Source organism: Danio rerio, chromosome 13 (assembly GCF_052040795.2).
Source record: "Danio rerio strain M-AB ecotype USA chromosome 13, GRCz13ab, whole genome shotgun sequence".
Taxonomy (NCBI): Eukaryota; Metazoa; Chordata; class Actinopteri; order Cypriniformes; family Danionidae; genus Danio; species Danio rerio.
In genome coordinates this window covers 3365702-3393215 of record NC_141033.1, presented here as the reverse complement: position 1 = coordinate 3393215, position 27514 = coordinate 3365702, and the positions used below count along the sequence as shown (strand labels likewise).

At 38.7% G+C, this 27514-nt stretch overlaps 1 protein-coding gene and 1 long non-coding RNA gene across 8 annotated transcripts in view; one reads left to right on the top strand and one right to left on the bottom strand.

The window, feature by feature from the left end:
* The window catches only part of LOC147840968 (uncharacterized), a 177034-nt gene extending 156780 nt beyond the window's left edge, over window positions 1-20254 (bottom strand). Inside the window, exons 1-2 of the long non-coding RNA XR_015505712.1 lie at window positions 19937-20254; window positions 12216-13740 (exon numbers count right to left, since the gene is read on the bottom strand). This is a non-coding gene — a long non-coding RNA (uncharacterized LOC147840968). The remainder of the gene's footprint in view (window positions 1-12215; window positions 13741-19936) is intronic.
* The window catches only part of prkn (parkin RBR E3 ubiquitin protein ligase), a 175107-nt gene that overhangs the window by 42505 nt on the left and 105088 nt on the right, over window positions 1-27514 (top strand). For all 7 annotated transcript variants that reach the window (XR_015505125.1, XM_087277904.1, NM_001423707.3 and 4 more), the window contains 1 exon segment: window positions 7545-7708. Coding sequence is in view for 6 of the 7 variants with exons in the window: in XM_087277904.1 (XP_087134030.1) it covers window positions 7545-7708 (164 nt within the window). In the remaining variant the exon portion in view is untranslated.

Below are 27514 nucleotides of genomic sequence, written 5' to 3'. Positions count from 1 at the left end.
AGGTTTTTAAAACTATTATGCTTAGAAATGTGCTGAAACAATCTTCCCTCCATTAAACAGAAATTGGGGAAAATAAATAAACAGGGGCGCTAATAATTCAGGGGGGCTAATAAATCTGACTTCAACTATATATATATATATATATATATATATATATATATATATATATATATATATATATATATATATATATATATTTCTTAACAGGGCTAAAAATATCAACCATAAAATAATTAAAATAAAAAAAAACTGCTGCTATTCTAGCTAAAATAAAACAATTAAGACTTTTTCTAAAAGAATAAACATTATAGGACGTGTAATACGTGTTGTAAATACTGTGAGAAAATACTTCCTCTATTAAACATGAAAAAATATTTGAAAGTAAGTATTTATAAGCAAATTTATAAGCAAATATTTGAAAAAGACATTCAGGGCTCATAATTCTTGCTCCATCTGCGTGTATTTAAATTTTCTATCATTGTTTCATTCTGTTTTTCTAACAGTAAGGACCTGTTTGAAACTATATGCATTACGCAAAGCTTTTATTCTCGTATTCCTAATCAGTATCTGATCAATGGAGATGCCTAATTCATAGTGTAACCACAGTCAAGGTGTAGCTCTTGGGAAAATGTCAGTAGTAGTAATATCCGACGATCTGAAACTTTAACGTACTCGGACGTGAATAGTATTATTGTAGAGTTTGGCCTCATTGCTTTGTAATCGGGCCCAGTGGCGCGGCGATGATTGCTTTCTGTCACTCTCGCTGACGGACGAAAAACTCTGACAGTCCAGGCACGTCGAGATGCGCTCGCAAAACTGACTCCTGCGGTGATGAAACATGACAAAGGGGGAATTTACTCATTTGTTATCCTCCTCGAAGGCAGACAAAACAATGAGAAACATTATGGAAATCAGCCTGACAGCACACGTCACCTGACCTGCCCTAAAAGCGGCTCTGCGCTCAGATCAGCCTTATCTTGGTTTCAACTGTCATTGCTATTCTTAGTGTAATCAGTAGAAACGGTCTGAATGGAAATAGCCTGATATTAAAGCCTTCTCGGTGATAAAGAGTCGAGAAATATAGCAAAGATATACAGTAGAGGCAAGAAGGGGGAATGAAATGCAGTGTAATGTTAAAAAAGATGGTTCACCTAAACCAATATAACTGTAAAGCGTTTACCACTGTGTATTATTTAACACTTTAAAGATGTTTAGGGACTGAAGACACCAAGTGATGAAGTGTTTCAGGTGTAATTTTGTCCCATTCTTCCTGCAAACAAGTCTTAAGGTGGGCAACAGTACGTGATCTTCGTTGTTGCAGTTTCTGCTTCAAAATGTGCCACACATTTTCTATTGGAGACAGGTCAGGATTGCAGGCAGGCCATTCAAATACCTGTATCCTCTTCTTCCACAGCCAGGACTTTGAAATATGTGCTCAAGGTAGCATATTGTGCTCCAAAATCTCTGTATTTTCCAGCAATAATGGTGCCATCACAGAAGTGCAAGCACCACTTACACAACCCCATACCATGACAGACCCTGGCTTTTGGACATGTTGCTGGAAACAGTCTGGATGATCCTTTTCTTCTTGTGGAGCACACTGCGCCGGAAAATTTAGCAGGGAGAACATGCAAACTCCACACAGAAACACCAACTGACCCAGCTGAGGCTGGAACCAGTGACTTTCTTGCTGTAAGGCGACAGCACTACCTACTGCGCCACTACGTCGCCCAAGATTTATTGGTATATCAATAATATGATCACTACATTATACTTTCTGGTGTATTTTTGTCATACAAAGCTTTCTCATTTTTTTAATGATGTACCATAGAGTTAATCAACATATTATTATGTCATTGTATGATGAACACAAAATCCTCAGGACACTCAAAAATTGTCAAAACTCTGCTCTTTGTTCTAACTACCTGTTTACAATGAGCTGAAACGACAAAATTCTTGAGATTTTTGGGGGGATAGCTTAATTGTTTTATGTTCAGTCCACTTAAAATTGTAACAACCATTAAATTAGTCAATTTGCATTGGGACGGCGTGAAGGGGTTATGTGAAACCAAGCATTTTTTACAGTGTACACTTGGGATGTAACAATATTGTAAATACCGTCATACCGCAATAGTAATTTTATTCAATATTACAGTAGGCGGATGACTTAATAAAGCTATATTTCTGAGTTTGATCAGGCAAATGAAGCGTACGGGAGGTAGCGGGAACTACAATTCCCATCAGCCTAGGCGTGGCCATCATCCTTTGCGGTCTGTTGTCACTACAGATCCAGAAATGCGGAAATGGAGTGTGCTGCTAGTAACGGGGAAGAAAAAGAGGAAATGATCGAACCTAAGGCGGGTTTTAAATTGGATGTGTGGAAGCATTTCGGTTTCTTTCTAAAAAGATACGAAAAAGGAGAAAAGGTGACAGACAAAGAAAAAAACAGTATGCAGGCACTTCCAGACTGTGGTGAAATATAAGTCGGGGAATACGACTAAAAACAGTCATGGGGACTGCAGAACACAGCACACTTGTTAGATTGATGCAGACATTGACTTGTACCGTAAAGAGACCTCTATCTCACTCATGGCTTGTCCTCTCAAGTGATGGAAAGACAAAACCACTGCTGTCAACCTTGACTAAATCATATCTCTCTGTCCCAGAAATCTCAGTCCCAAATGAGAGGGTTTATTTCTGTTGCAGGGGACATGCCCAGAGATCCCAGCTTTTACCAGATTATAGTTATATGATCATTTTCCATAAAACCCATCTCTATCTAAGTGAGTGAGTGATTAAATGCTGAATGTGATGAGTTTTAAACAATACTAAATTGAAACTTTATTTATTTTTTTATGGTTTAATAGTTTTTTGTTATTAAAATTGAAAAATTGAAGTTCCTGTTTCAAAACTTACAGATAGATGGCTGATTTGTATGTCATTGATATGTTCACTGCTAAGGTAAATAAACACTTTTGCCACTTTTTTCGAGTCTTTTCATTAGTTTTGTTTTATCTGTAAATTATTCAATAAATACCATACCGTGCCATTCATACCGAGGTATTACCATACCGTGAAATTCTGATACGTTACATCCCTAGTGTACACTCAAAAAGATGTTCAAACAACTTATTTAAAATGGCCTAAAACATCACAATTCTTTGGGGGTTTTTTTGGACAACTTAATTGTTTCATCTTCAATCCACTTAAATTTGTTCAAGCAATTAAGTTAAGTCAATCGCTTTGTTGAAGGAGTTTTTTACAGCGTACTGTAGGTTTGGGGAAAAAATGAGTGTAAGAAAACGAGGCCAGAATTGTCCATTTTTAGTTGAATCATGACATTAAACATGCCGAGTCCAAAACCCTTCCACACCATTCAAATGCAGGTTTCTGTCTCTGTCTGCTCTGTGCGATATGATTTGTTGTATTTTTGGCCTGCAATTGGCTGAAGTGTCATTTGTCTCAAAATGCGGTCGACCGAATGCCTTTATTAGAGAATGTCACGCTTTAACAACAAGCAATCACTCAAAGCCTTCTTAAAGAGCGTTGCGAGACCCTCGGCTTGTGTCGTTTAGTAGCAATCAGTGCAAGTGTTGGTCTTTCTGTGCTTAAGTCAACAATATCACTGAATGCAATTTCCTGGAAGAGCTATGGCTGAGTGATATCGAGTCTGCATGACCAAATCCCTCTCTTTCTCTCTCACTTTCTCACTTTCTTTCTTTCTTTTTTTTTAGAATGTTTGTGTGTTTCTGGGAGAAACAGAAAGGCTTTGTTTATATAGAAGCATAATACATCAGTCCTGTTTTAGGGCCAACCACGGTTCTTCACACACTTTACTCAAAAAACATGTCGTTTGTTGTTTCTTCAAGCTATTTATTTAAAATGAGTTAAAACTAGAGATGGGTATGGTTAAGGTTTTAACGGAATTCAAGCCAATAACGCCTGATTCACACGGGGATTCAGCGTCAACGCTTGACTGAAGGCGTGTCTGAAGTTGGAGCTGAAGCGATCGTCATAGAAGCGTCAGCCAATGAAATTCAGTCAGCAATAGGCCACTGTCTAGCAGGTGTATTTGCATACAGTGATCTGATTGGCTGACGCTTCCGTCGGCGATTGAAAAGTTGAGCTAGTCCCAACTTCTGCAGCAAGCGACGCCTCTGAAGCGGCGCTAATGGATCCACAACGCAGTTCGGCAACGCCTGACGTCACCCATTCAAAGTAAATGGGAAGCGTTGACGCTGAAGCCCCGTGTGAATGGGGCGTAAAGGTCCCGACTTCTTTTATAAAAGTACCGAACGTTAAAGTACCGAACCAATAAGTGGTTTCTATAAAAGTAGTAATTCCGTTAAAGCCTTAACAAGACCAGCATTTCTCACATGATATTGCCAACAGTGCAGACGAACATCAAATATTGCAAATTAGTAAATGTTGGTCAGTTAAATTATGTTACTATAAGTAATGTTTTTTTAGCAATGATTGTCCATTAGAACCGTTAATGTCAGAGCTTATTGATACTTCAGTATTTTTAGCACCAGTACTAATAAAGTACCAAGTTTTTTTTTTTGGAACAACTTAATTGTTTTATGTTAAGTCCACTTAAATTTGTTAAAACTAACAAGTTAATAACTTCATTTATTCTGTAAAACCCAATGGGCCCTATCATACACCCGGCGCAGTGTGGCTCAAGGCGTGGCGCAGAAGTCTTTTGGTAGTTTCAGCTTGGCGCAAGAGTCGTTTTGAGGCGTTGAGCTACGCTGTTTAAATAGCAAATGCATTTGCGCTTATTTGTGCGCCCATAGGCGTTCTGGTCTAAAAAGGAGGCGTTCTGAGGCGCACTGCCGGCGCGTTGCTATTTTGAGAATCTGTAATAGATTTTTCATTAGACCAAAACAAACCCGGTCTAAACGCCGGCACAGAGTTGCGCCTCGCTTACACACTGCTTAATACACACAAGAGAGCAATAGGCAAATATCTTTACATATGAAATTTTTTTTATATTAAGTATATATATAGGATATAATAAGAATAGATATAGGATATAAATATAAAGGATTAAAATATTACAAAACATTATTTTCTAGCCTACATAAATATGAAAAATCACTGCTTTCATGTCTTCTTCATCTCGGGAGGCTTTTTCAGTTCATTCATAATAATTTGCTTTTGTACAATGTTATTATTATTAGCAGTATTATTTATTATATCCATATTTATATTTGTTTTATTAAAAACAAGCTTAGATTTGTCCACCTGTCAGGTTTTAGACCATAGCACAGCATGTGTTTTAGGATATATATCAGGTTTTTGAGCACAGTTCGTTATTGTTGTTCATTTATTCGTTTGCTGGAAATTAGAACTGAATTTAGAAATAGTTTTGAAACGAATCTTTGCACTTAACAAACAAAAGTATTTATTTATAGACTAATTGATGTCTGTGCGTAAAGGTTTCCCTATCCAAGAGCGAAAGTGAAAGTGATCCATTATTTTTCATTCTCACGCAGTAGATGCTCTGTTTAACAGTTTTCTGTTAAAAAAGCTGTTAACTGTAACTGTTTACTTGTGAAATGCTCAGATTTTCCACTTAGACTTACTTTGCGTCCTGTAAATAGTGAATGCGCTCTTGGCGCGACGCAGCTGGCTCTTAAAGGGAATGGGAGATGAGACTCTAATTGGTTTATTCTCAAAACACACCTATAACTCATTAAGAAAATAAACTCAACCCTTTTAGATCATGCGTCACGGCGCAAAGCGGATTTTCCCGTCCTTAAATTAGCAAAAATGCGTTCTGACACGCCCTGAAAGCGTTTGCGGCCTGCGTTTTGCGCTCTGCGCATGGACCGTCAAAAAATAGAGCAATATTTTTTACAGTGTTTTTACAGTGTTTGTTCAGACTAATTATTTATGAGCTAAATCAACACAACTCTTCAGATTATTTTGGAGATTAATTTATATCCCCATTATTAATTTATTACTTTATTGAGGAAAACATAATTGTTTTATGTTCAATAAAGTTACATTTGTAAAAACAATTAAGTTAACCTAATCAATTTGTGTTAGGACAACATGAAGGAGTTGTGTGGAACCCAGCATCATTTACAGTGTTTGGTCATAAATGAGAGTAAAAAAGCAAACTAACTTTAAATTGTTTTGTGAGGATATTCGGTGTGCATCTACACATTTCATTATGCTCAAATTCAGTCTGGACAAATATTTAATCAGAGCTAATTGCACAAGAGTGGAGAACAAACACCTTCACGCCGTCCTCTCGCCCTTTCCATTTTTTTTGTCCGTAATGTGCAATTTTACTGCGCATTCTTTCCTTTAATATCAGCCATTTTTCCATTTCCCAGTTTATCTCTAAGCCTCTGGGGGCTCTGAAAAAGGTTGACTCATTTCAATTAAAATAATAAGCACACATGATAATAAGAAAAAGTCCTTCTGCAGCAAATCGCAGTCATCTTAATGAAGGGGGTTGTGCTGTAAGGGGACGGATGGCAAGGGCTGAATGTTAACATGGCCTTTTTTTTGCATCTCTGCCTCTCACCTGTTTTGTCCTTGTCCCAAACTGTTTAACTTTTGTCTTTATTTTTTTCTGTGTAGGATATTCTCACCTATACTTCTTTATATCCTGTCTAGTGTGTGTTTGAGTTTTTAACTGCTTTGTCTGGATATTTTACATCTTTCCATTGATCCGGTGGATAAGTCTGGGTTTGGAGGTAGCCAGGACAAATGGTACTTGCCTAACTGCATTATGCATAGTGTAATGTTAGCGGAGGGAGGTTATGGTGTGGGGTTGTTTTTGAGGGCTTGGCCCTTTAGTTCCAGTAAAGCTACTCTTAATGCTTGAGCATACCAATAGGGATGACTGACGTGAATCTGACATTTCAACACAGTGTCGAGATCCCGAAGCGCAATTGTTTCGAATTACTGCACTGAAGCATGATCCGAAACAGTCAGGTCACGTGACTAAGAGTATTCGAAACACCCAGGTCATGTGACTAAAGGGATTCAAAACACCTTGGTCATGTGACTAAAGTGTTTTGAAACATTAGGTCACATGACTAAAGTGTTTCGAAACACCAAATCACGTGACTAAGGTGATTCAAAACGGCTAGGTCATGTGACTAAAGTGTTTCAAAACACCAGATCACGTGACTAAAGTGATTCAAAACACCTTGGTCATGTGACTAAAGTGTTTCGAAACACCAGGTCACGTGACTAAGGTGATGCTGTTTAAAATATGTGCCACATTAGTTGGCGTATCATTCATCAGGAAAATTAATGAATGAACTCATAATAGCAATTTTGGAGTCATTGCTGTGCTATGTTGTGGACCTACACACACACACACACACACACACACGCACACACACACAAGTTGCACAAAAATTAGGCAGTCAATATCAAAGGCAAATCATTAAAGCGATAGTTCACACAAAAATGAAAGTTTACACTTAATTTACTCTCTCTCTGGCTTATAAACCCTGTGTCAGCATCAGAATTCCCCTAATCTCTATCATTCTCTCTTCTGTCTTTCTTTATAGTTTTCGTGCGGTTTAATTCCAGCCATGGGTTCCCGGTGGAGTTGGAGCAGGGTGCGAGTGTGTCTGAGCTGAAGGAGGCGGTGGGTCGTTTACAGGGCGTTCAGTCCGATCAGCTGCGGGTCATCTTTGCTGGACGAGAGCTCTGCAATGAATCCACACTTCAGGTAAACCTCCTCAGACAGCCTATTCAAATGTTATCACACTATTGAATGTGCGTTATATCAGTGGTTATCAGCTAATAGATATGGGCTAGTAGAGGCTACCAGTAAGCACAGAAGGCTGTTATCATCCATCCACAGCGTTAATCATCTATAGATCACATACAGCTGCACCCGGAAGTTAATGAGAAATATTTAGATTATTATTATTATTATTAAATTGTTATTAATATGGGGCGAAGTAGGTAGTGCTGTCGCCTCACAGCAAGAAGGTCGCTGGGTCGCTGATTCGAGGTTCTCAGTTGCCGTTTCTGTGTGGAGTTTGCATGTTCTCCCTGCGTTCGCCTGGGTTTCCTCCGGGTGGAATTGGAGAAGCGCGGACTTTGTCTTTTATCAGTGCCAACTTATCCAGCATATGTTTTACGCAGCGGATGCCCTTCCAGCTGCAACCCATCACTGGGAAACATCCATACAAACGCATTCACACACATACACTATGGACAATTTTTTAGTTCACCCAATACACCTATGCCACATGTCTTTGGAAACCAGAGCATTTGTAGGCATAATATTATTTTAAAAAAGAATAGTAATATTGTAAATAATGTTCAATTTCAGATCATTTTAACTGATAATTTTGCTCTGAGTGACCAATGTTTCATCTAGAGCCACATTAATACGTTTTGTATTCTATGATATACATTTTTTGTACTGTAATATTGATGATAACCATTGACTTACATGAAATGAATCACCAAGTATCACAGTTTCCGCAAAAAAAAAAAAATCTTATTCTGTGTGCTATTGAAGAAAAAATAAAATCATCTGGAGGACTTGAGGGAGAATAGGCATGGACCTATATAGGATTCTGACAGTATGATAACCTTGGATAAAAATGTCATGGTTTCAATGTATTATGATTACTGCTCTAAAATATATTCTTTTTAAATGTCTGGGTAAAAAAAAAAAACTTTTTTTTCTCTTTTGAACACAATATATTTTATTTTAAGAAACATTTCAAATATTTTGGAAGAGTAAACATGTCAGGCTTAATGATTTAATGACTTCTGCAGTCATCATTTGTTTCAAAAATGTTTTAAAAATGAAATACCATACCTTTGTAATTCTTATAATGCTTGTCAAATGTTACCATCCTCTAGTCAACCAATAAGTATGTAAGTAAGAAACTAACTAAATAAATAACAAATAATAAAGTTAATGAAATAAAATTCATAAATATATAAATACAATAAAAATTTAAATAAATTAAATTAAAATAAATAAATAAATAAATGAAATAATAAAACAAAATATATAAATTTATTTTTTTAATATAAATTTAAACATACATACATATATATATATATATATATATATATATATATATATATATATATATATATATATATATATATATATATATATATATATATATATATATATGTTTTAAATATAAAAAAATAAATAAAAAAATTATAAATAAATAAGACAGACAAATAGATAGATAAATTAATAAATAGATAGATAAATAAATAAATAAATAAAATAGATAAATAAATAAAATCTATAAATTAATACGTCAATAAAATGGATAAATAAATAAAAAATTTGATAAATAAATAAGACAGACAAATAGATACATTAATAAATAGATAGATAAATAAAATAGATAAATAAATAAATAAAATCTATAAATAAATACGTAAATAAAATAGATAAATAAATAAAATAGATAAATAAATAGATACATAAAATAGATATATTTTTTACAGTTTAAAACGGCATCTTTAGATATCTTTTTTGCTGAAGATACGGCTGTCTCAAAAACAATAAAAAAAATGAAATAAAAAAGTATACACATACTTTAGGAACGGTATTGCAGAAAATGTTGACAGTTTTAAAACCCTGACTTTTCCAAACCGCAGTATACCTTTAAAACGGTTATCGTCCCATGCCTAAAGGAGAATAGATTATCTTTATGTGAACTATTCCCTTAAAGCTTGACAAAAGGTTGTTAAAATATATCAATATAAAATTGTACTAATTGGATATGATTGAAAAGTGCACTCTCTTTCAGTGCAGTAAAAACGGCCTTTTATTACAATAATTTTACGTTATTGACTAAAAGCGCACTACAAGTGCACATCCTGAACCATTAAACTCTTCTTTCTCACAAGGGCTTGCTTTCTCTTTCCCGCTGTCTTTTGTGTTTGGATAATTAGGTTGCTCTTTGCAAGTAAGAGAACATCTTTTAAAGTGTGCGGGTCAAACCCTGTATTAGTCCGAGTGGGCAGCTTGTTATTATCGAGCTTTTCATTCAGCGCTTTTTCCTCTATTTTGCATGCTTCCGTTTAGCCCGTCTCTCTGTTTGTGTCTCTGTGGGGGCTTTGACAGAGTAAACAGAGCCAAAGGATCTCCTGAACTTTAGTCCACGGTGCTTCATTAACCCTGACCTTCTTAATTATGCATTAAACCAGACACTCACACACACACACACATACTGTACTGGAGCATCCAGAGGCATTTTGTTGTCCAAAACACATTCACACTAAAGTGGTCTGCAATACCTGGAGAAAACACGCTGTTTTACCGTGCATCACAGTTGCAACTGCTTGAATACAGAGCCTATAGAAGTACACGATATAAAGTGTGTGTATATACATATATACACACTCATTGAATGAGTGTATATATACAGTCATTGGGCACTTTATTAGGTACACCTTACTTGTATCGGATTGTCGCCGTCAGAACTGCCTTATTCCTTCGTGGCATAGATTCAACAAGGCATGGAAATATTCCTCAGAGATTTTGCTCCATATTGACATGATAGCATCACACAGTTGCTGCAGATTTGTCGGCTGCACATCCATGATGCCAATCCCCCGTTCCACCACATCCCAAAGGTGCTCTAGTGGATTGAAATCTGGTGACTGTGGAGGCCACTTGAGTACAGTGAACTCATTGTCGTGTTCAAGAAACCAGTCTGAGAGGATTCACGCTTTATGACATGGGCCGTTCTCCTGCTGGAAGTAGCCATCAGAAGATGGAGACACTGTTGTCATAAAGGGATGGACATGGTCAGCAACAAAACTCAGGTAGGCTGTGGCGTTGACATGATACTCAATTGGTACTAAAAGTGTGCCAAGAAAATATCTCAGTCACAATTACACCACCACCACCAGCCTGAACTGTTAATAAAAGGCAGGATGGATCTATGCTTTCATGCTTTTGATGCCAAAATCTGGCATATACACACAGTGGGTACGGAAAGTATTCAGACCCCTAAATTTGTTGTCTTGTTTTAATGTGAGCCAGAAAGTACATTAGAGCATATCAATCTAACGTTAGACTTGTATGAACGGCAAATTAGGCTAACTCGTCAATGCAAACTAATGTTAAATGTTCGCTTACCTGGAAAAAAGAGCAACAAATATTAATTTTGCCTCATTCTGTAAATTGATAGGAGAAAACTCGTGATCTTACCTTTCACTTGTTCTGTTCACTGGTAAAACAATGCAGGTGTGTTTTTTTTTTCTTCTTTTTTTGAATTTTTGTGGACTTTGCAGGGGGCACATAATTATGACCTGATGACGTTTGATTGGCTGATGGAGTTGGGTCATCATGAAAAATGTTGGTCTCAGGACAACTAGCACTTGGCAAAATCAGGACGTGCGTGTTGGACAGGTGATGAGCAGTGCCTGGTTTTCTCCCCACATTCCACTTAGAATTATGGCCAAAAAGTTTTATATTGGTCTCATCAGACCAGCGAGTCTGGGAGTTTCCCACCATCTTGGAGTGCAGGCTTTCATGTCTCAGGCAACTTTGCCATGAATGCCCTCACTGGTGAAGGGCTGTATTGATGGTAGACTTTCTACAACTTTCTCCCATCTTCTAACTGCATCTTTGGAGCTCAGCCACAGTGATCTTAAGGTTTTTCTATCACCAAGGCTCTTCTCCCCCGATAGCACAGTTTGCTCAGCTCTAGGAAGGGTTCCGGTCGTCCCAAACATCTTTCATTTAAGGATTATGGAGTCCACTGTGCTCTTAGGAACCTAATGTGCAGCAGAATTTGTTTTGTAACCTTGGTCAGATCTGTACCTGGCCACAATTCTGTCTCTGAGCTCTTTGAACAGTTCCTTTGACTTCATGACAACTGAGAACTTATATATTGCTTAAGGGGCTAGTAATATTGTCCTTAAGATGGTTTAACCCAGGGGTGTCAAACTCAATTCCTAGAGGGCCGAAGCCCTGCACAGTTTAGTTCCAACCCTGCTCCAACACACTTACCTGTAGGTTTCAAACAAGCCTGAAGGACTCAATTAGTTTGATCAGGTGTGCTTAATTAGGGTTGGAACTAAACTGTGCAGAGCTGCGGCCCTTTTGGAACTGAGTTTGACACCTGTGGTTTAAAACTAAATAAAAAATGCTTTATTATAGTCGGAATAAAACAGATAAGACTTCCTCCAGAAGAAAAAAAAATATTATTGGAAATTGTAATGAAGTTTATGACCTTCTGGTCGCTGGGAAGAAGGAGGCGGAGAACCCACAAAGTTTTAAAATATTTATTAATAAAAGGGATGACAGCTCCTCAGGGAGGCTGCCGTCTAAACCAAAACAAACGGACAGCAGCTCCTCACGGTGACTGCTGTCAAAGTGAAAACCAAAGTAAAACAATATGTCCGGGCCCGGTCCTCTCTTGGCTTCCTCTGCCATCGTTCCTCCTCTTATAGTCCAGAGCTCCTTTCATGGGATTCGAGGCCGGTGCGCGCCACAGGTGCATCCACTTACGCGGTGGCCTCATTCTGTTCCCAAGACTCCAGGCCCCGCCCCCTCGCCACATACCACATATAGGTTTGGTGCCACACGAGACCCATATGAGACTGGCCGAGAGAAAAGAAGATGGAAAAAAAAGAGGAAAGACCGAGTAGACCGAGAGGGGAGAGAGGAAAAAAAATGGGGTTCGGTTCTCCAGACATGCTGCCACTCGATCCTCCACCAGCTGAGTGATACGACGATGTGTTGGGAGCCCTGTGGGGGAATCTATCCACCTGTCCGTCTTCTGGTGTCCGCCGGCAGTTCGACTGGCTGGCTGGCATCTTTTCTCCTCTTATAGTCCAGAGCTCCTTCCGTGGGATTCGAGGCCGGTGCGCGCCACTGGTGAATTCACTCACGCAGCAGCCTCATTCCGTTCCCATGGCTCTCAGCCCCGCCCCCTTACCACAGAAATATACTGTAAAAAAATCATTGCTCCTTGCATCAATTGGGAAATTTTTGAGAAAAAAAAAAATCACATGAGGGCTAATTATTTTGACTGCAACTATATAATACTATCTGTTCCTAACATTTGGTTTATACAGTCTATAAAGTCACTTTCCAATTTGAAACTTGTCATGGAAGTTTGCTGAATATTCACAGTTAGAATCTCCCGCTGTGCTAAATATGGGAGCAGCTTCCGACATCGGTTTTGAGCTGTTCTGTGTTTGTCTCATTCTTTACCCCTCGAGTCTGAACAAGCACAGGACATTTGGTGTGATTCGCGGTACCTCATTTTCACCAGTGAAGCTCCCGCTGGGTGTGAGATCGGTAGCAGATGCTGTGTGGAGCTCTCCGTCCCACTTCAAAATCCCCGGCTCCTCATTCTTTCTGCTTAATATAATCCTTCCATCACATTGCAGCTCATAAATCAGTGGAGGAACATGGAATTGTACAAACGTGGAGGGCTGATGGATTTTTTCCTGTCAGTTTGCAGGCTTCACTTGATGTTTTGATTGACAGAAGTGACGTTCAGAAATGTGGTTTGTCTCTAGAGATGTTACTGTACGCTGCTGTTTCGGCTAACAGAAGTCTAATCCTGACGTGATGACCATTCAAGCAATTTAAAATAAAGTAAACATGCTGAAGAATTTGATCATTCTTTCACTAATAATATCAATATTTTAATACCTTTGTTTTAACCAGAAAATAAGATGAAAGTGCACTAATTTGTTGCTTTTTTGTAATTTATTGGCTTTTGGACTTAAGGACTGCTGATGTACCTCATATAAACATTATGGGCCCTATCATACACCCGGCGCAAGGTGCGACGCAATTGTTGTTTACTAGTTTCAGCTCAGCACAAGAGTCGTATTAATGTTTTGCGCCACACTGTTTAAATAGCAAATGCATTTGCTCTCATATGTGCGTGCACAGGCGTTCTAGTCTAAAAAAGGAGGTGTGTTGAGGCGCATTGCTATTTTGAGGAGCTAAAATACACTGTTCTGACCAGATCAAAGCAGGTCTATAGTCCGGCGCAGTGTGCCTCGCTTACACACTGCTTAATACACACAGGATGTACAGCAATACGCAAATATCTTAACATATAAAAAAGAATTCAAGGATTAAAATGTTAAAAAAAAAAGATTATTTTCTAGGCTACATAAATATAAAAACCACCGCCTCCATGCCTTCTTCATCTTGGGAGGCTTTTTCATTTCATTCATAACAATTTGCTTTTGTATAATGTTATTATTATTAGCAGTATTATTTATTATATATGCATATTTATATTTGTTTTATTGAAAACAAGCTTAGGTTTGCCCACCTGTCAGGTTTTAGACCATATGGAGCACAGCATGTGTATTTGGAAGTTCATTTATTCGTTTGCTGGAAATTAGAACTGAATTTAGAAATAGTTTTGAAGCAAATCTTTGCGCTTAACAAACGGAATTAATTATTTATAGGCTAATGGATGTCTTTGCGTACAACACGCTTCCTTATTTACGGAAGAGAGTGAAAGTAAATAATGAGGAGGCTTATCTCTCATTCTTGTGCTGCAGATGGTCTGTTTAACTGTTTTCTTACTAGTGAAGCGTTCAGTTTTTCCACTTTGAAAGTCTGCCGTGTACATAGCTAATGCGCCATGGCACGACGCAACTGGCTCTTAAAGGGAATGGGAGATGAGACTCTGATTGGTTTATTCTCAAAACACACCTATAACTCATTAAGAGAATAAGCTCAACCCTGTGAGACCATGCGCTGCGGTGCAGAGCGGATTTTTCCATCTTTAAAATAGCAAAAGTGGATTCACACGCCCTTAATGCTTTTACGCTTTAAACTTTGCGCATGGATTGTCAAAATAGAGCCCGATATGTTTTCGTTTTTTTCCCCTTTTTACTTAATTTGCATACTTTAATGTTGCAGAAATGGTATTGAATATCAATATTTTTCAAGGTATCTTATCAAAGTTGGAAATTCCAGTATTGGGACAACACTAGTACAGACACACACACAAACACAGTCTCAAAAATAAGACTGTAAAAAAAGAACCCACAAACTTTTAAATAACTTTTAATGAGAAAGTAAAACAAACAAGACGGCAGCTCCTCACGGAAGTTCAGTGGGGTGTGGTGTTCCCACACCTGTGAGACCTGGGAAATAGGGCGAGAGGAAAGGAGATGGGAAAAAGAGGAGAGACCGAAGCGACAGAGAGAAAGGAGAGGAAAAGAAAAATTGGGGTACGGTTCTCCAGACATGTTGCCTCTTATTTCTTAACCAGCTGAGAATTCCGATGATGTTCTTGGAGCCCTGTGAATGAATCTATCCGGCTGGTGGCACTTCTTGTCTCCTGCTCTGCTAGCGATTCTGTGGACGGCCCCTTGTCCTTAGTGGCTCTTTCCCTTGCAGTATTAAGCCCCACATCCCATGCTCCCCCCCCCCCATGCTGGGAGCCAGCAACAACTCCCGAACACTCGCCCCCCTCTTAGCCGTGAGGGAATGTGGACAAGGTGCCCCCCCTTCTCCTGAATTTCAGCACCACTGTAACAAAGTTTGATAACCACCTGAGAAAAAAAGGATGTGGAGAACCAATGAAATTTTAAAGAACTTTTAATGAGAAAATAAAACAAACAGACGGCAGCTCTCGTCTTCCACTGCTGTCTCTCCTTCTTTCATAGTCCAAAGCTTCTCTGTGGGACTCAAGGCTGGTGTGGGGCACAGGTGCTTCTCATTGTCACTCAAGTCCTGGCCTCATTCGGTTCCTACGGCTCTCGGCCCAACCCACTCACCACAATTACATTTACAAAATCCAATTCTTAATTCAAATCACAATTTGTAAATATGCAAATTCAATTTGTAAATTCAAAACACAATTCTTAAATATACAAATATAGTTCGTTAATTCAAAACGCAATTCGTAAATATACAAATATATTTCGTTAATTCAAAACGCAATTAGTAAATGTGCAAATCCAATTCGTAAATTTAAGACACAATTAGTAAATATGCAAATACAATTTCTTATTTCAAAACGCAATTCATAAATATGTAAATCCAATTTGTATATTCAAAACACAATTCACAAATTCTAAACACAATTCGTAAATATGCAAATTCAGTTTGTAAAATCAAAACACAACTCTTATATCCAAGACACAATTCATAAATATAAAAATACAATTCGTTAATTCAAAACACAATTCATAAATATACAAATACAACTCGTTAATTCAAAACAGAGTTCATAAATATGCAAATACAATTTGTAAATTAAAACACAATTCGCAAATTCTAAACACAATTCGTAAATATGCAAATTCAGTTTGTAAAATCAAAACACAACTCGTAAATTCAAGACACAATTCATAAATATACAAATACAGTTCGTTAATTCAAAATGCAATTCATAAATATGCAAATCTAATTTGTAAATTTAAAACACAATTTGTAAATTCAAAGCACAATTCGTTAATATACAAATACAATTCGTTAATCAAAAACACGATTCGTAAATAGGCAAATCCAATTCATAAATTCAAAACAGGCTGCATGGTGGCACAGTGGGTAGCACATTCACCTCACAGCAAGAAGGTTGCTGGTTCAAGACTCGGCTGGGTCAGTTGGCGTTTCTGTGTGGAGTTTGCATGTTCTCCCTGTGTTAGTGTGGGTTTCCTCCGGGTGCTCCGGTTTACCCCACAACTCCAAACACATGCGGTACAGGTGAATTGGGTGGGCTAAATTGTCCGTATTGTATATGTGTGCATGAGTGTGTATGGATGTTTCCCAGTGATAGGTTGCAGCTGGAAGGGCATCCGCTGCGTAAAACGTATGCTGGATGTTGGCGGTTTATTCCACTGTGGTTTTATTTTTAGCAAATGTCTTATTTTTGAGACTGATCTATCTCCATAGGAGTTTGGCCTGCTGCCTCATGAGCTTGCAGTAAACACAATCTATACAAAGTGCTTTAAGTGAAGAATCAACAGTGAAGATGTAATGGTGATCAATACTAGTTTGTGCTAAGAAAAAAAAAGACATTTCTCTATTGTAATTACACCATTGCACTGCTGTTTATGGGACCCATCTTGTAAATCCGATCGTGTTGCAGTCACTTGAAGACATTACACTTCTCTGCTGTCATTTTGTGCTTTGTCAAGGTACCTGCGAAAGATATTCACCTGATGATGTGCAGATGTGTTGTGGAGATTAGCTCAGCAGGCTAATTGACATGCCAATCCACAATAAAGGAGTAATCTTTAAAGGTGGCATATAATAAAAACCTGGATGAAAACCTGCACATGAAAATGGTCAAACCGTGAGCCTCAAACACCACTGTTCACTCGTTCTCATGTAAATTTCACAGTGAAATTATAAAAACAATTGTTTCTTTACTAAAACGGGTGATCCACTGCTGTTTCATGCATGCAGAGTTATTAACACTGTTAAAGTGTTGGACAAAAACATTAAAAATATAATTTAGAAATATCATGAGTTAAAAAAATAATAATAAAAAATATGAATAAATATAAGGAGTTATTTTCTAAACTAGTAGTGTTTTAAAGTTAATGAATAAATAATAATCAAGAAACTGTGTTTATTGTATTATAACCGTGATTATTCAGACTATAATCGTACAACCAAAATCTATAATAATATAATTATTAAATATATATAAATATATATATATATATATATATATATATATATATATATATATATATATATATATATATATATATATATATATAATTGCATTACTATAATAATATAATAATTTTTTAATACATACATTGCATACAATACATACATACATACATACATACATATATATATATATATATATATATATATATATATATATATATATATATATATATATATATAATTGCATTACTATAATAATATAATAATTTTTTAATGATAATTTTTTTATTTTTTTTAAATATCTTTTTATGTTTGCATGAAATCTTGCGTGACATATGAGGCGTAAAATGTGATACCACCTTCCTCAGCTAGTAGACTTCCAGCTTATTATAGTTTCACAAAATTGAATCTTGCAGAAAACAAGCCCGAATGATTTGTGTGAGTGAGTAAATTGCATGCGAATCTCTGGGATTCTCACAGCTCTATCCTCGAGTGGCTCTTAAGTGTTGACACCAGCAACAGGTTGCCACCTTGCTCTGTGAAATCAATACGCCTCATATTTACTCAATTTGCTTTAATATGCTCTCATCTTCTCCAAAAAAAAAAAATTATTTACATGTCTCTCAGTCATATTTCCCACGTCTTCATTATATATTGAATTTACTGCAGCACAGATAAAGTCACACTAATTAAATCCAAGATTTGGCCTTGTGCGAGTGTTTGTGGAGAATGTAAGCAGCTAATAGGGTATTTGCACAGCTCCTGGCTCTCCTGTTAGAGATGTGTGTTCCTGACAGTCACAGTCTGTGCTGATGCTGTAATCAACTCATCTTTAATTTATTAATTTCACCTGCTCTTTGATAGACACACATTTGTACAGCTATCTTTATGGGGACTTTGCATAGATATACTGATGTTTCTACTGTACAGACTGTATATTCTGTCCTCTACACCTAAACCCAACCCTCTCTGTGAACAATCTGCATTTTAACAATTGAAAAATACTTCATTCTGTCTGATTTATCAGCCATTTTTCTTAAGCCTCATTCACACTTCAAATGACAAGCGACCGTTCATTTGAATGTCGAGTAAGCGACTTCGATCTGCACGAGCAACAGCAGCCATTGGCGATCAGGTGGGTGTGTTGAGTGGCATGACAAAGTTAAGACGAAGGGCTCTATTTTGACGGTCCATGCGCAAAGTGCAAAACGCAGGGCGCAAACGCTTTCAGGGTGTGTCAGGACGCATTTTTGCTAATTTAAGGACGGGAAAATCCGCTTTGCGCCATAGCGCATGGTCTAAAAGGGTTGAGTTTATTTTCGTAATGAGTTATAGGTGTGTTTTGAGAATAAACCAATTAGAGTCTCATCTCCCATTCCCTTTAAGAGCCAGCTGTGTCGCGCCATAAGCACATTCGCTATTTACAGGACACAAAGTAAGTCTAAGTGGAAAATCTGAGCATTTCACCAGCAAACAGTTAACAGTTCACAGTTTTTTTAACAGAAAACTGTTAAACAGAGCATCTACTGCGTGAGAATGAGAGATAATGGATCACTTTTACTTTCGCTCTTGGATAGGGAAACCTTTACGCACAGACATCAATTAGCCTATAAATAATTAATTGCATTTGTTAAGCGCAAATATTCGCTTCAAAACTATTTCTAAATTCAGTTCTAATTTCCAGCAAACGAATAAATGAACAATAATAACGAAGTGTGTTAAAAAACCTGAGTTATATCCTAAAACACATGCTGTGCTCCATTTGGTCTAAAACCTGACAGGTGGGCAAATCTAAGCTTGTTTTTAATTAAACAAATATAAATATGGATATAATAAATAATACTGCTAATAATAATAACATTATACAAAAGCAAATTATTATGAATGAACTGAAAAAGCCTCCCAAGATGAAGAAGACATGAAAGCAGTGGTTTTTCATATTTATGTAGGCTAGAAAATAATATGTTTTGTAATATTTTAATCCTTTATATTCTATATCTATTCTTATTATATCCTATATATATCCTTAATATTTAAATTTTTTCATATGTAAAGATATTTGCCTATTGCTCTCTTGTGTGTATTAAGCAGTGTGTAAGCGAGGCGCAACTCTGCTTACTGTTTTGGTCTAATGAAAAATCTATTATAGTTTCTCAAAATATCAACGCGCCAGCGGTCCGCCTCAGAACGCCTTCCTTTTTAGAGCAGAACGCCTATGGGCGCACATATGAGCGCTAATGCATTTGCTATTTAAACAGCGTAGCGCAACGCCTCAAAACGACTTTTGCGCCAAGCTGAAACTACCAAAAGACTATTGCGCCGTGCCTTGCGCCACACTGCGCCGGGTGTATGATAGGGCCCGAAGTGTGTCCAGTGTGTGGTACATTCTCCTTCCGTAAGGAATGTGTAATTGTAAATTTGTTTCGGGACTTGTAAAAAAATTTTGCATCTTGTAAATTTTTTTTGTCCATGGTAAAATAGTTTTTCCTATGTAATTTTGTCTGATAATTGGTAAAAATGTTTTTCAAAATGTAAATTTGTCTCGAGCTTTGTAAAAGTGTTTCACACTTTGTAATGTTGTTTTGCACTTCCCGGCCACCGTAAAAATCTGCTTCAATTCTATGTCAATATTTCCTATAGAAATATTATTCCCAGAAAAAAAAAAAATGACATGTTAAATATGTATTTCCCCCACTGTTAATGGAACCCAAACTGTTAAACTCCCATACATGTATGCTACCCATGTTCAATCTATAGAACCCATGCAGTCGGGGTTTAACCCATATGGGACCCACATATCAATGTTGTTTATTTTCCATCTAATAATTCCTCCAACATTCTTTGACTACGCAGACAGCATGTTCAACACTTCTCATGTCTGCAGCCTGCTTTTAGTCAGTTCCCTCAAGAGAGCGAGTTCATGTTGTTGTCGACGCTTTGTCTGTGCTAGTTGTTTGTGATTCTTTCACTCCTCCACATCCATTTCTCTGTTACGTGCTGTTTTCTCAACTTTTCTTTTTAGTCTTCCTCTCTCATTCCTTTGTATTCCTCTCTGAATCACTGGCTTGCCACTGTTATTACCTCCATTTTCCAAAGTGCTCATCTCCCCCGTTTTTCTCTCTGTCTCGTCATCCTCCTTTCACACCCTCTACGCTCTCTGAAGGAGCAATACAGATAAACGACTGCGCTCTGAACATTACGACATGCATTCAGCTTCAAGGACTCTTCCAGTCTGAGAGGCGTCCTCGCCCCTTGCCTTCTGCCTCAACGAGGAGACAATCACCATCTTATTTCAGCCTTGCACCATGTGTTTGAAATATACGCAACGCTAGTACGCAAATGTGGTCAAAGCACCGCAAGGACAGGTTTCCCTTGTAAATAATGGTTACAAAGGGAATGTTGGTTCTTGGCACTTAGGTTGGGCTCAGAATACAGGAGTTGCTGTTTGCAACTCTAACATGGTTGTCCACTGAAGCAGGGCTGCACCCGGTCAGTACATGGATGGGAGACCACTCATGGGAAGGCTAGGTTGTAGTGTTAGTGAGGGCAGCAGGGGCTCAATCTGCGGTCTGTGTGGGTCCTAATGCCCCAGTATAGTGAAGGAGACTCTATACTGCTCAGTAAGCGCCTCAGATGAGATGTTAAACCTAGGTCCTGACTGTCTGTGGTCGTTAAAAAATCCAGGATGTTCCAGAATGAGTAAGGGTTTAACCCTGACATCAATTTCCCACTGGCCTCTGTCCATCATGGCCTCCTAACCATTCCCAATCAGCTGGTGTGTGGTGTGCGGTCTGGCGCAATATGGTGAATGAGGAGATTCCCCCCAAAAATGTGTATAGAGTGTCCAGAAAAGTGCTATATAAATGTAAGGAATTATTATTATTATTATATTTATTTCCTCTACTCGTGAACAAAACTTCTTGCACGCCCCCTCAAATATAAGCCGCTTCAAGAGCGCACAGATCTTCTTGTGCGCTCTCAAATTAACGCTGCTGAAGTGCGATTTAGTGCATTTATTTTACGAGTATGTTTTTTAGCATTTATTACATTTGCTAGGAATATTTATGAATGTCTCTAATAGACCTACAGAGCGATATTAATGGGTCCTGAAGTAAAGTGAAACTATATGTCGTGTTTGCTGGCCTCACGCATCATGCACCTGTCAGTCAGCCAGTCAGCACGTAACCTTAACGGGGTAAACGAATAATGCACAGCACTACTACGGGTACAGAGAATTTCGCACTGTTATAATTCACTCATCTTTTAATGCAATTATTACCCACTATTAAAAAAAAAAAATGTTTTGAATGAGAAGCTGTAATTAGCCGTGGCGGGATGAATTTTGTCTTGGCGCCCCGCCATGGAAGAATGAATGTAGAGGAAACCATGAATTCGAGTCCTAATCGGGAGGTAACGTGCGATTCCTACTGAGTCTGAAACTGCATGATCGGACCCGATTTCTGATCACGTGATCAGATCTGGACATCCCTACTTCCGGCTACTCTCGCCGCCTTTGGTGTGAACGCACAGTTATTCTCTCTTCTGGTGAAAAACATTACACAGCAACTATTTGATATTAAATCAAGTATAATTAATAGTTGTTAAAATAACAAAGCCTCCATACATTCATTCGAATAGGTTGTTTTCCTCACATTAATAACAGTTGTGACGTTTTTGCATTTCTGGCCATATCAACCAAATCTATAAAGACAACACCGAAAACCAGCAGTAACCAGCCTGGAAGTGCAATCTGGTGTCGATCCTCCTTAGTTTTGTGAAATGAAGTGCAGAAGAAGTTGGAACCCCCGGCTCGTATTAGTCACAGTGTCTGAAAGCCCAGCTCTCCACACCATCTGTCTGCATGGAGACGTGTCTCAGCAGAGCCCGGCGCACATTGTCACCGCTCTCCAAAGACGCTTACTCATCTCTCATACAACCAACAGACTGGATTTTAACTGGCTTCTTAGCAGTGAGCTTTTAGAATATGCCGATTTGAAAAGGGGGATATTATAATAAATCACATTATATGGTTTTACAATGTACATTTCTCACGGTCATATCCAGTTTTGTCAGACTTGCTAACAAAGGATTTTGCTTAAAATGACAGCTTACCAATGATTTTCTAAATTAAATGAGTTTTTACGCAGCGGATGCCCTTCCAGCTGCAACCCATCTCTGGAAAACATCCACACACACATTCTTACACACACTCATACACTACGGACAATTTAGCCAACCCAGTTCACCTGTACCGCATGTCTTTGGACTGTGGGGGAAACCCACGCGAAGGCAGGGAGAACACGCAAACTCCACACAGAAACGCCAACTGAGCAGAGGTTCGACCCAGCGACCTTCTTGCTGTGAGGCGACAGCACTACCTACTGTGCCACTGCCTCGCCTACACAGGACATGTCACTTGTATTAAAGTGTAACGTCTAAATGGCGATTGAAGCCCAGCCTTCTAGTACAGGAGCCAATCAGTGATCGATATAGACTGGCGATTCTCCAGGGAAGGGGCTGGGACCAGACGTGAGTTTCTGCAGATTTTGTGTGATTCGTTTTGAAATGTAACTAAAGAGACAGCTGTTGTTTAATTTAATTGGTGATTCCTAATATAAGGTTTACTCGTAAGCTTGGCGAGCAATTTCGGAGAATTTCAACCCAGGCTCATTCTGAAAACGTAGTCCTGTGGACGTTTCTGGAGACTGGGAGATACAAATTTTTGCAGTTTACGCGAGAGGCCGCTGTCCGCGCTTTTTCGCATCTCAAATGTCTCTTGCGAGTGTTGTTTGCGCCTGCGCTGTTCTCGCGTAAAGCCACAAGAGGCCGCTGTTGACCGACTGATTGATTGACTGGGCGACAGGCCAATCGACCGACCCACCCTCCTCCTTCCCTACACATAACCAATTTTACAGATTGACCCGCCCACCCGCTTACTTCCCTAAACCCAACCGACGGTTTACAAAAGCCGTCCAGAAAAAGAAAAACCCTCCTATTTTTACCACGTTTTCAGATTTTACCACATACTTACCCTGTTATTAACTTGTTTATTTTATTTTGACACCGGCCTCACAGCTCCGTGAATGTCGGTGCCGTCACTTATTAATAGGTGATCAGTAAATGTAGCTTGTGTGGACGCTACTGCGCTACTTGACTAATAAAATAGCTTTGCTACTGAAAGCGATTTGATTTAAGGCCCGTGCACACGAGACATTTTTTTCTCGCGTTTTCCGTTGAAGTTTAACACCTCGTGATTAAATAAAGGGCGTCAATGTGATTGTGCACACCAACGCGCAAAAAGGCAGGCGCAAAAGCGTCATTAAAAAAAAAAAAAAGCCTCATGCTCGTTTTATTGTTTTGACGCGCAACGTCAAAACCTCCATCAATCAGATCTGCACTTTTGTTCACGTGCACAGAGCTGCTGAAGTTACCGTAAACAGCACTTGGAGGCGCTCAAGCGAAAAACTGTCAATGCGAGCGCACATTGAAGATGTCCAGTGGCGATATGAACGTGGAGCTGCTTATTGCACTGTGAACAATAATCATTTCTTTATCGCTAGAGCTGGAGCTGCTGCTTGAACCATCTATGCTTGTTCGAGTCACCAGTAAGTTTAACAAGAAGCGTGTGAACATCCGCTCCTCCATTTCTTCTGTGTTATAAACGGGTGTCAGAAGCTTATAGTTGTGTAGCGCCATCTAACGTCAAAAGAGTGATTTAGCATACTCGTCTGCTTGACGGCAGTGAAAATTGCTTAGGTTTGAACACTGAAAAACGTCTTGTAAAACGCTGACGATAAACGCAAGCTAAAAACGTTTGGTGTGTAGGAGCCTTTAGAATGTAGCGACGCTACCGCCACACTACTGAGAAATGTAGTTAAGCTAGTAACGTCACTACTTGTAGCGACGCTACTGCCCAACTCTACTTCTAACTTTAGTCAAAAACTAGTGTTGCCCCCTGACAAACGTGAAATATTGAATATTGATTATATTGCATCAGATGAGGTTATAACTAGACATTTACAAAGTTTGTGAAGAAAATGAGGTTATTTCTTTGTGCAAAATAACAAAGGAAAGGTTATATCTTTGTTTTTGTTCAAGGGTTTAGTGGAGGTTTCAGCTCGAATGAGTACACAGTGTCGTGTTAAAGTACTGTAAGACCTTGTTTCTTCATTAGGCATTTCAGTGTTCAACATTCTTAAAAGTAAAATATCGTTTAACGTCACACCAGCACTCGTCGAGTTTTGTGGCACATTCATTTTTCTTAAGAATTCCTGTCATAATTCCAAGACAAGCTAATCTGCTAATCATCCACGCTCTATATATTCAGCTCACGGTCTAAGCTAATCCTGTGTCACTGAAATGAAGATGAAATATAGATGAAAATGTTGTGTCCCGATGCCAGCGGCGGCCATAAATGACCTTGAGAAAGTGTCCAGACTCTCTGGGGCTGCTTATGATTCCGCATAAAGACAAATTGATTGTCTCCGCGCTTTCAGCATTGAAATTCAGCCGCTGCGTTGCTTTTTTGAAAGAGCCGAGTCATTGCTAATGCACAGTCTCTCTGTCTTTTAAAGGACTGACTTGTTGATCAGGCTCCCCCAAGAGAATGTTTTGATTGAAAAAAAGGTCACATGTGTTTAAAATGAAGGCACTTTCGGCTCATCAGGAATACAAGCGCCGCTCTGTCCCCAAACGTAACTGGATTTAAAAATGTAAATAATAGAAATTAATAAAAGTTAGCATCAATCGTTCAAATGCACTTGCCGGCCAGATTTTATTCTTAGGTTATTAAACCCCGTTTGCACTAAGCATGATAACGATAAATATAACGAAATAGTGTCCAGAGACGAACAATAATGATCTATTTATTTTCAGATAAATTTTTAAATCCGTAAATTTAGGGTGCTTTCACACCTACACTTTTGTTTCGGAACGTGTCTCGTTTGCCTAGTTAGCGCGGTTCGATTGGCATATGTGAACAGGGCAATCGCGCTCTGTTCCGTGCCAAAGTAATCGCTCCGAGATCGCTTGAGTGAGGTGGTCTCGGCTCGATTGAAACGAACCCTGGAGCGGATCGATTGCAGTGAGAAAGCGATTCGATCCGAGCGCGGTTATATCACAGTGTTTTATGGATATGTAATAGGCATACGGCTATATGAAGAGAGAATTATGAGTAGCGCGGGAAGTTTCGCGAGTCTCCGGATGCCCGCAAACGAGTGATGATCTCCCGGTAATCTCGCGTCTCCCTCCGGTCCTCAAATAGGCATCGTCGCGCACCCTTCTCACCCCTCCCTCCCTTCTCCCTCCACCCCTTCTCATCCGTCTCTCCTCGACGTGCGCGCGCTCACCCTGTCAATCACCACCAAACCACCACCTCTCCGGACAGCTTAGCGGGACGCTGCAAAATAAACCCTGACACTCTGACTAATGTGAGGAGAGTTTACTCGCACGTGACTTGTTTTAGCTCTTTTGGTCCGATTAGAAACTTTGCAGTGTGAAAGCGAACCGCTCCAAGAGCAAAGAGCAACAATGTAACAATTGTAATCTCTGTTTCGGAACAACTGAATCGATTCACAGGTGTGAAAGCACCCTTACTGTTTATTTCCGAGAGCTGGGGTGCTGGAATAAAACCGTAAAATGATGACCGTTAAATTACAGAAATATACCAGGGCTCGAAATTGCACCGGTGCTCCTAACTTCAAAAAATTTAGGCGCATCAGCCAAAATTTTGTCGCACCCACCAATTATGAGCACCGTTACTACAAGTTTTCTACAATCACTAATCAACACTAATCAAACTAACAAGCAAAAGAATATATATATATATATATGCAAGCGTGAGAAAAATATGTCTTAACAAAATCCCGTTATCACAAGAAAATACATTTTTATAACATGAGCGACCAAAGCATACACGGAGCGCTCGTCGGCTCTTCACGCACTGCTTGAATGAATCTGTTAACGGTTTAACTGAGCTGTTCTCACAAGTGCTGTCTGATATTGCACTGATGCTTTTGACATATACGTATTATATGCATACATGTTAATAGCAATACCGGACTTTTTAGGAGTATAGCGATGTTAGTTTACTCAGTGTAAGCCCGTTTGCGATGGTGTACGTGGTTTTAAATTTGACTTATAGCTGCCCCTTGCACGGCGGACAGCATCTGAAGGATTAAACAGAAGCTCTCGTGCTAGATGTGGCAAACAGTTACCTGAAAACTCCATCCCACAGACTTTTCATCGCGGACTTGAAGCCAATGGAAGTCTTCTACTCTTGGAAAAGTGTAGATGGTGGATTAACATTCAGCACATGATCACTAGTAAGATGTGTCATTATTTGTAACTGTAGATGTCATGGTTTCTAAAACAAAATCTGTCAGTACTATGTTATCTTCATTCTCATCTTCAGCGCTTTACAGTTTTTCGTGGTAGTAGCTCTCTGTCATCCGAAGCTAGAAGGCGACTGAGTGATTGACAGCTGATATTAACCAATCATTCGCGTTCAGTGCTAGAGCAGTGGTGGGCCAATAAGAAGAGCGCGAAGGCGGGGCAAGCATTACGAACTTGGATTTGTTTACTGCAGCAAGTTGACATGACAACTGTTTTCCCGAGCACTGCATTCTTGCAGACAAAGAGCTTAGAGATGCGTTCTGTGTGAATGTCTCCCGAATCCGCGCATGTGCTGAACATTTTGCAGTAAAAACTAATCGCTCAGAACAATTTTTCGCACTCGCAGAAATGCTCCCAAATATATTTTAAGATGGCATAGATAAAATTTCGGGCGCATATTCGACCAAAATGGTCGCAATTTCGAGCCCTGTATACCGTAAAATAACAGATATTAAAATAGAGAAATTTCCCTAAATTTATTATTCATTATTGTACGTATTCTGTAAAATAATGACCGTTATT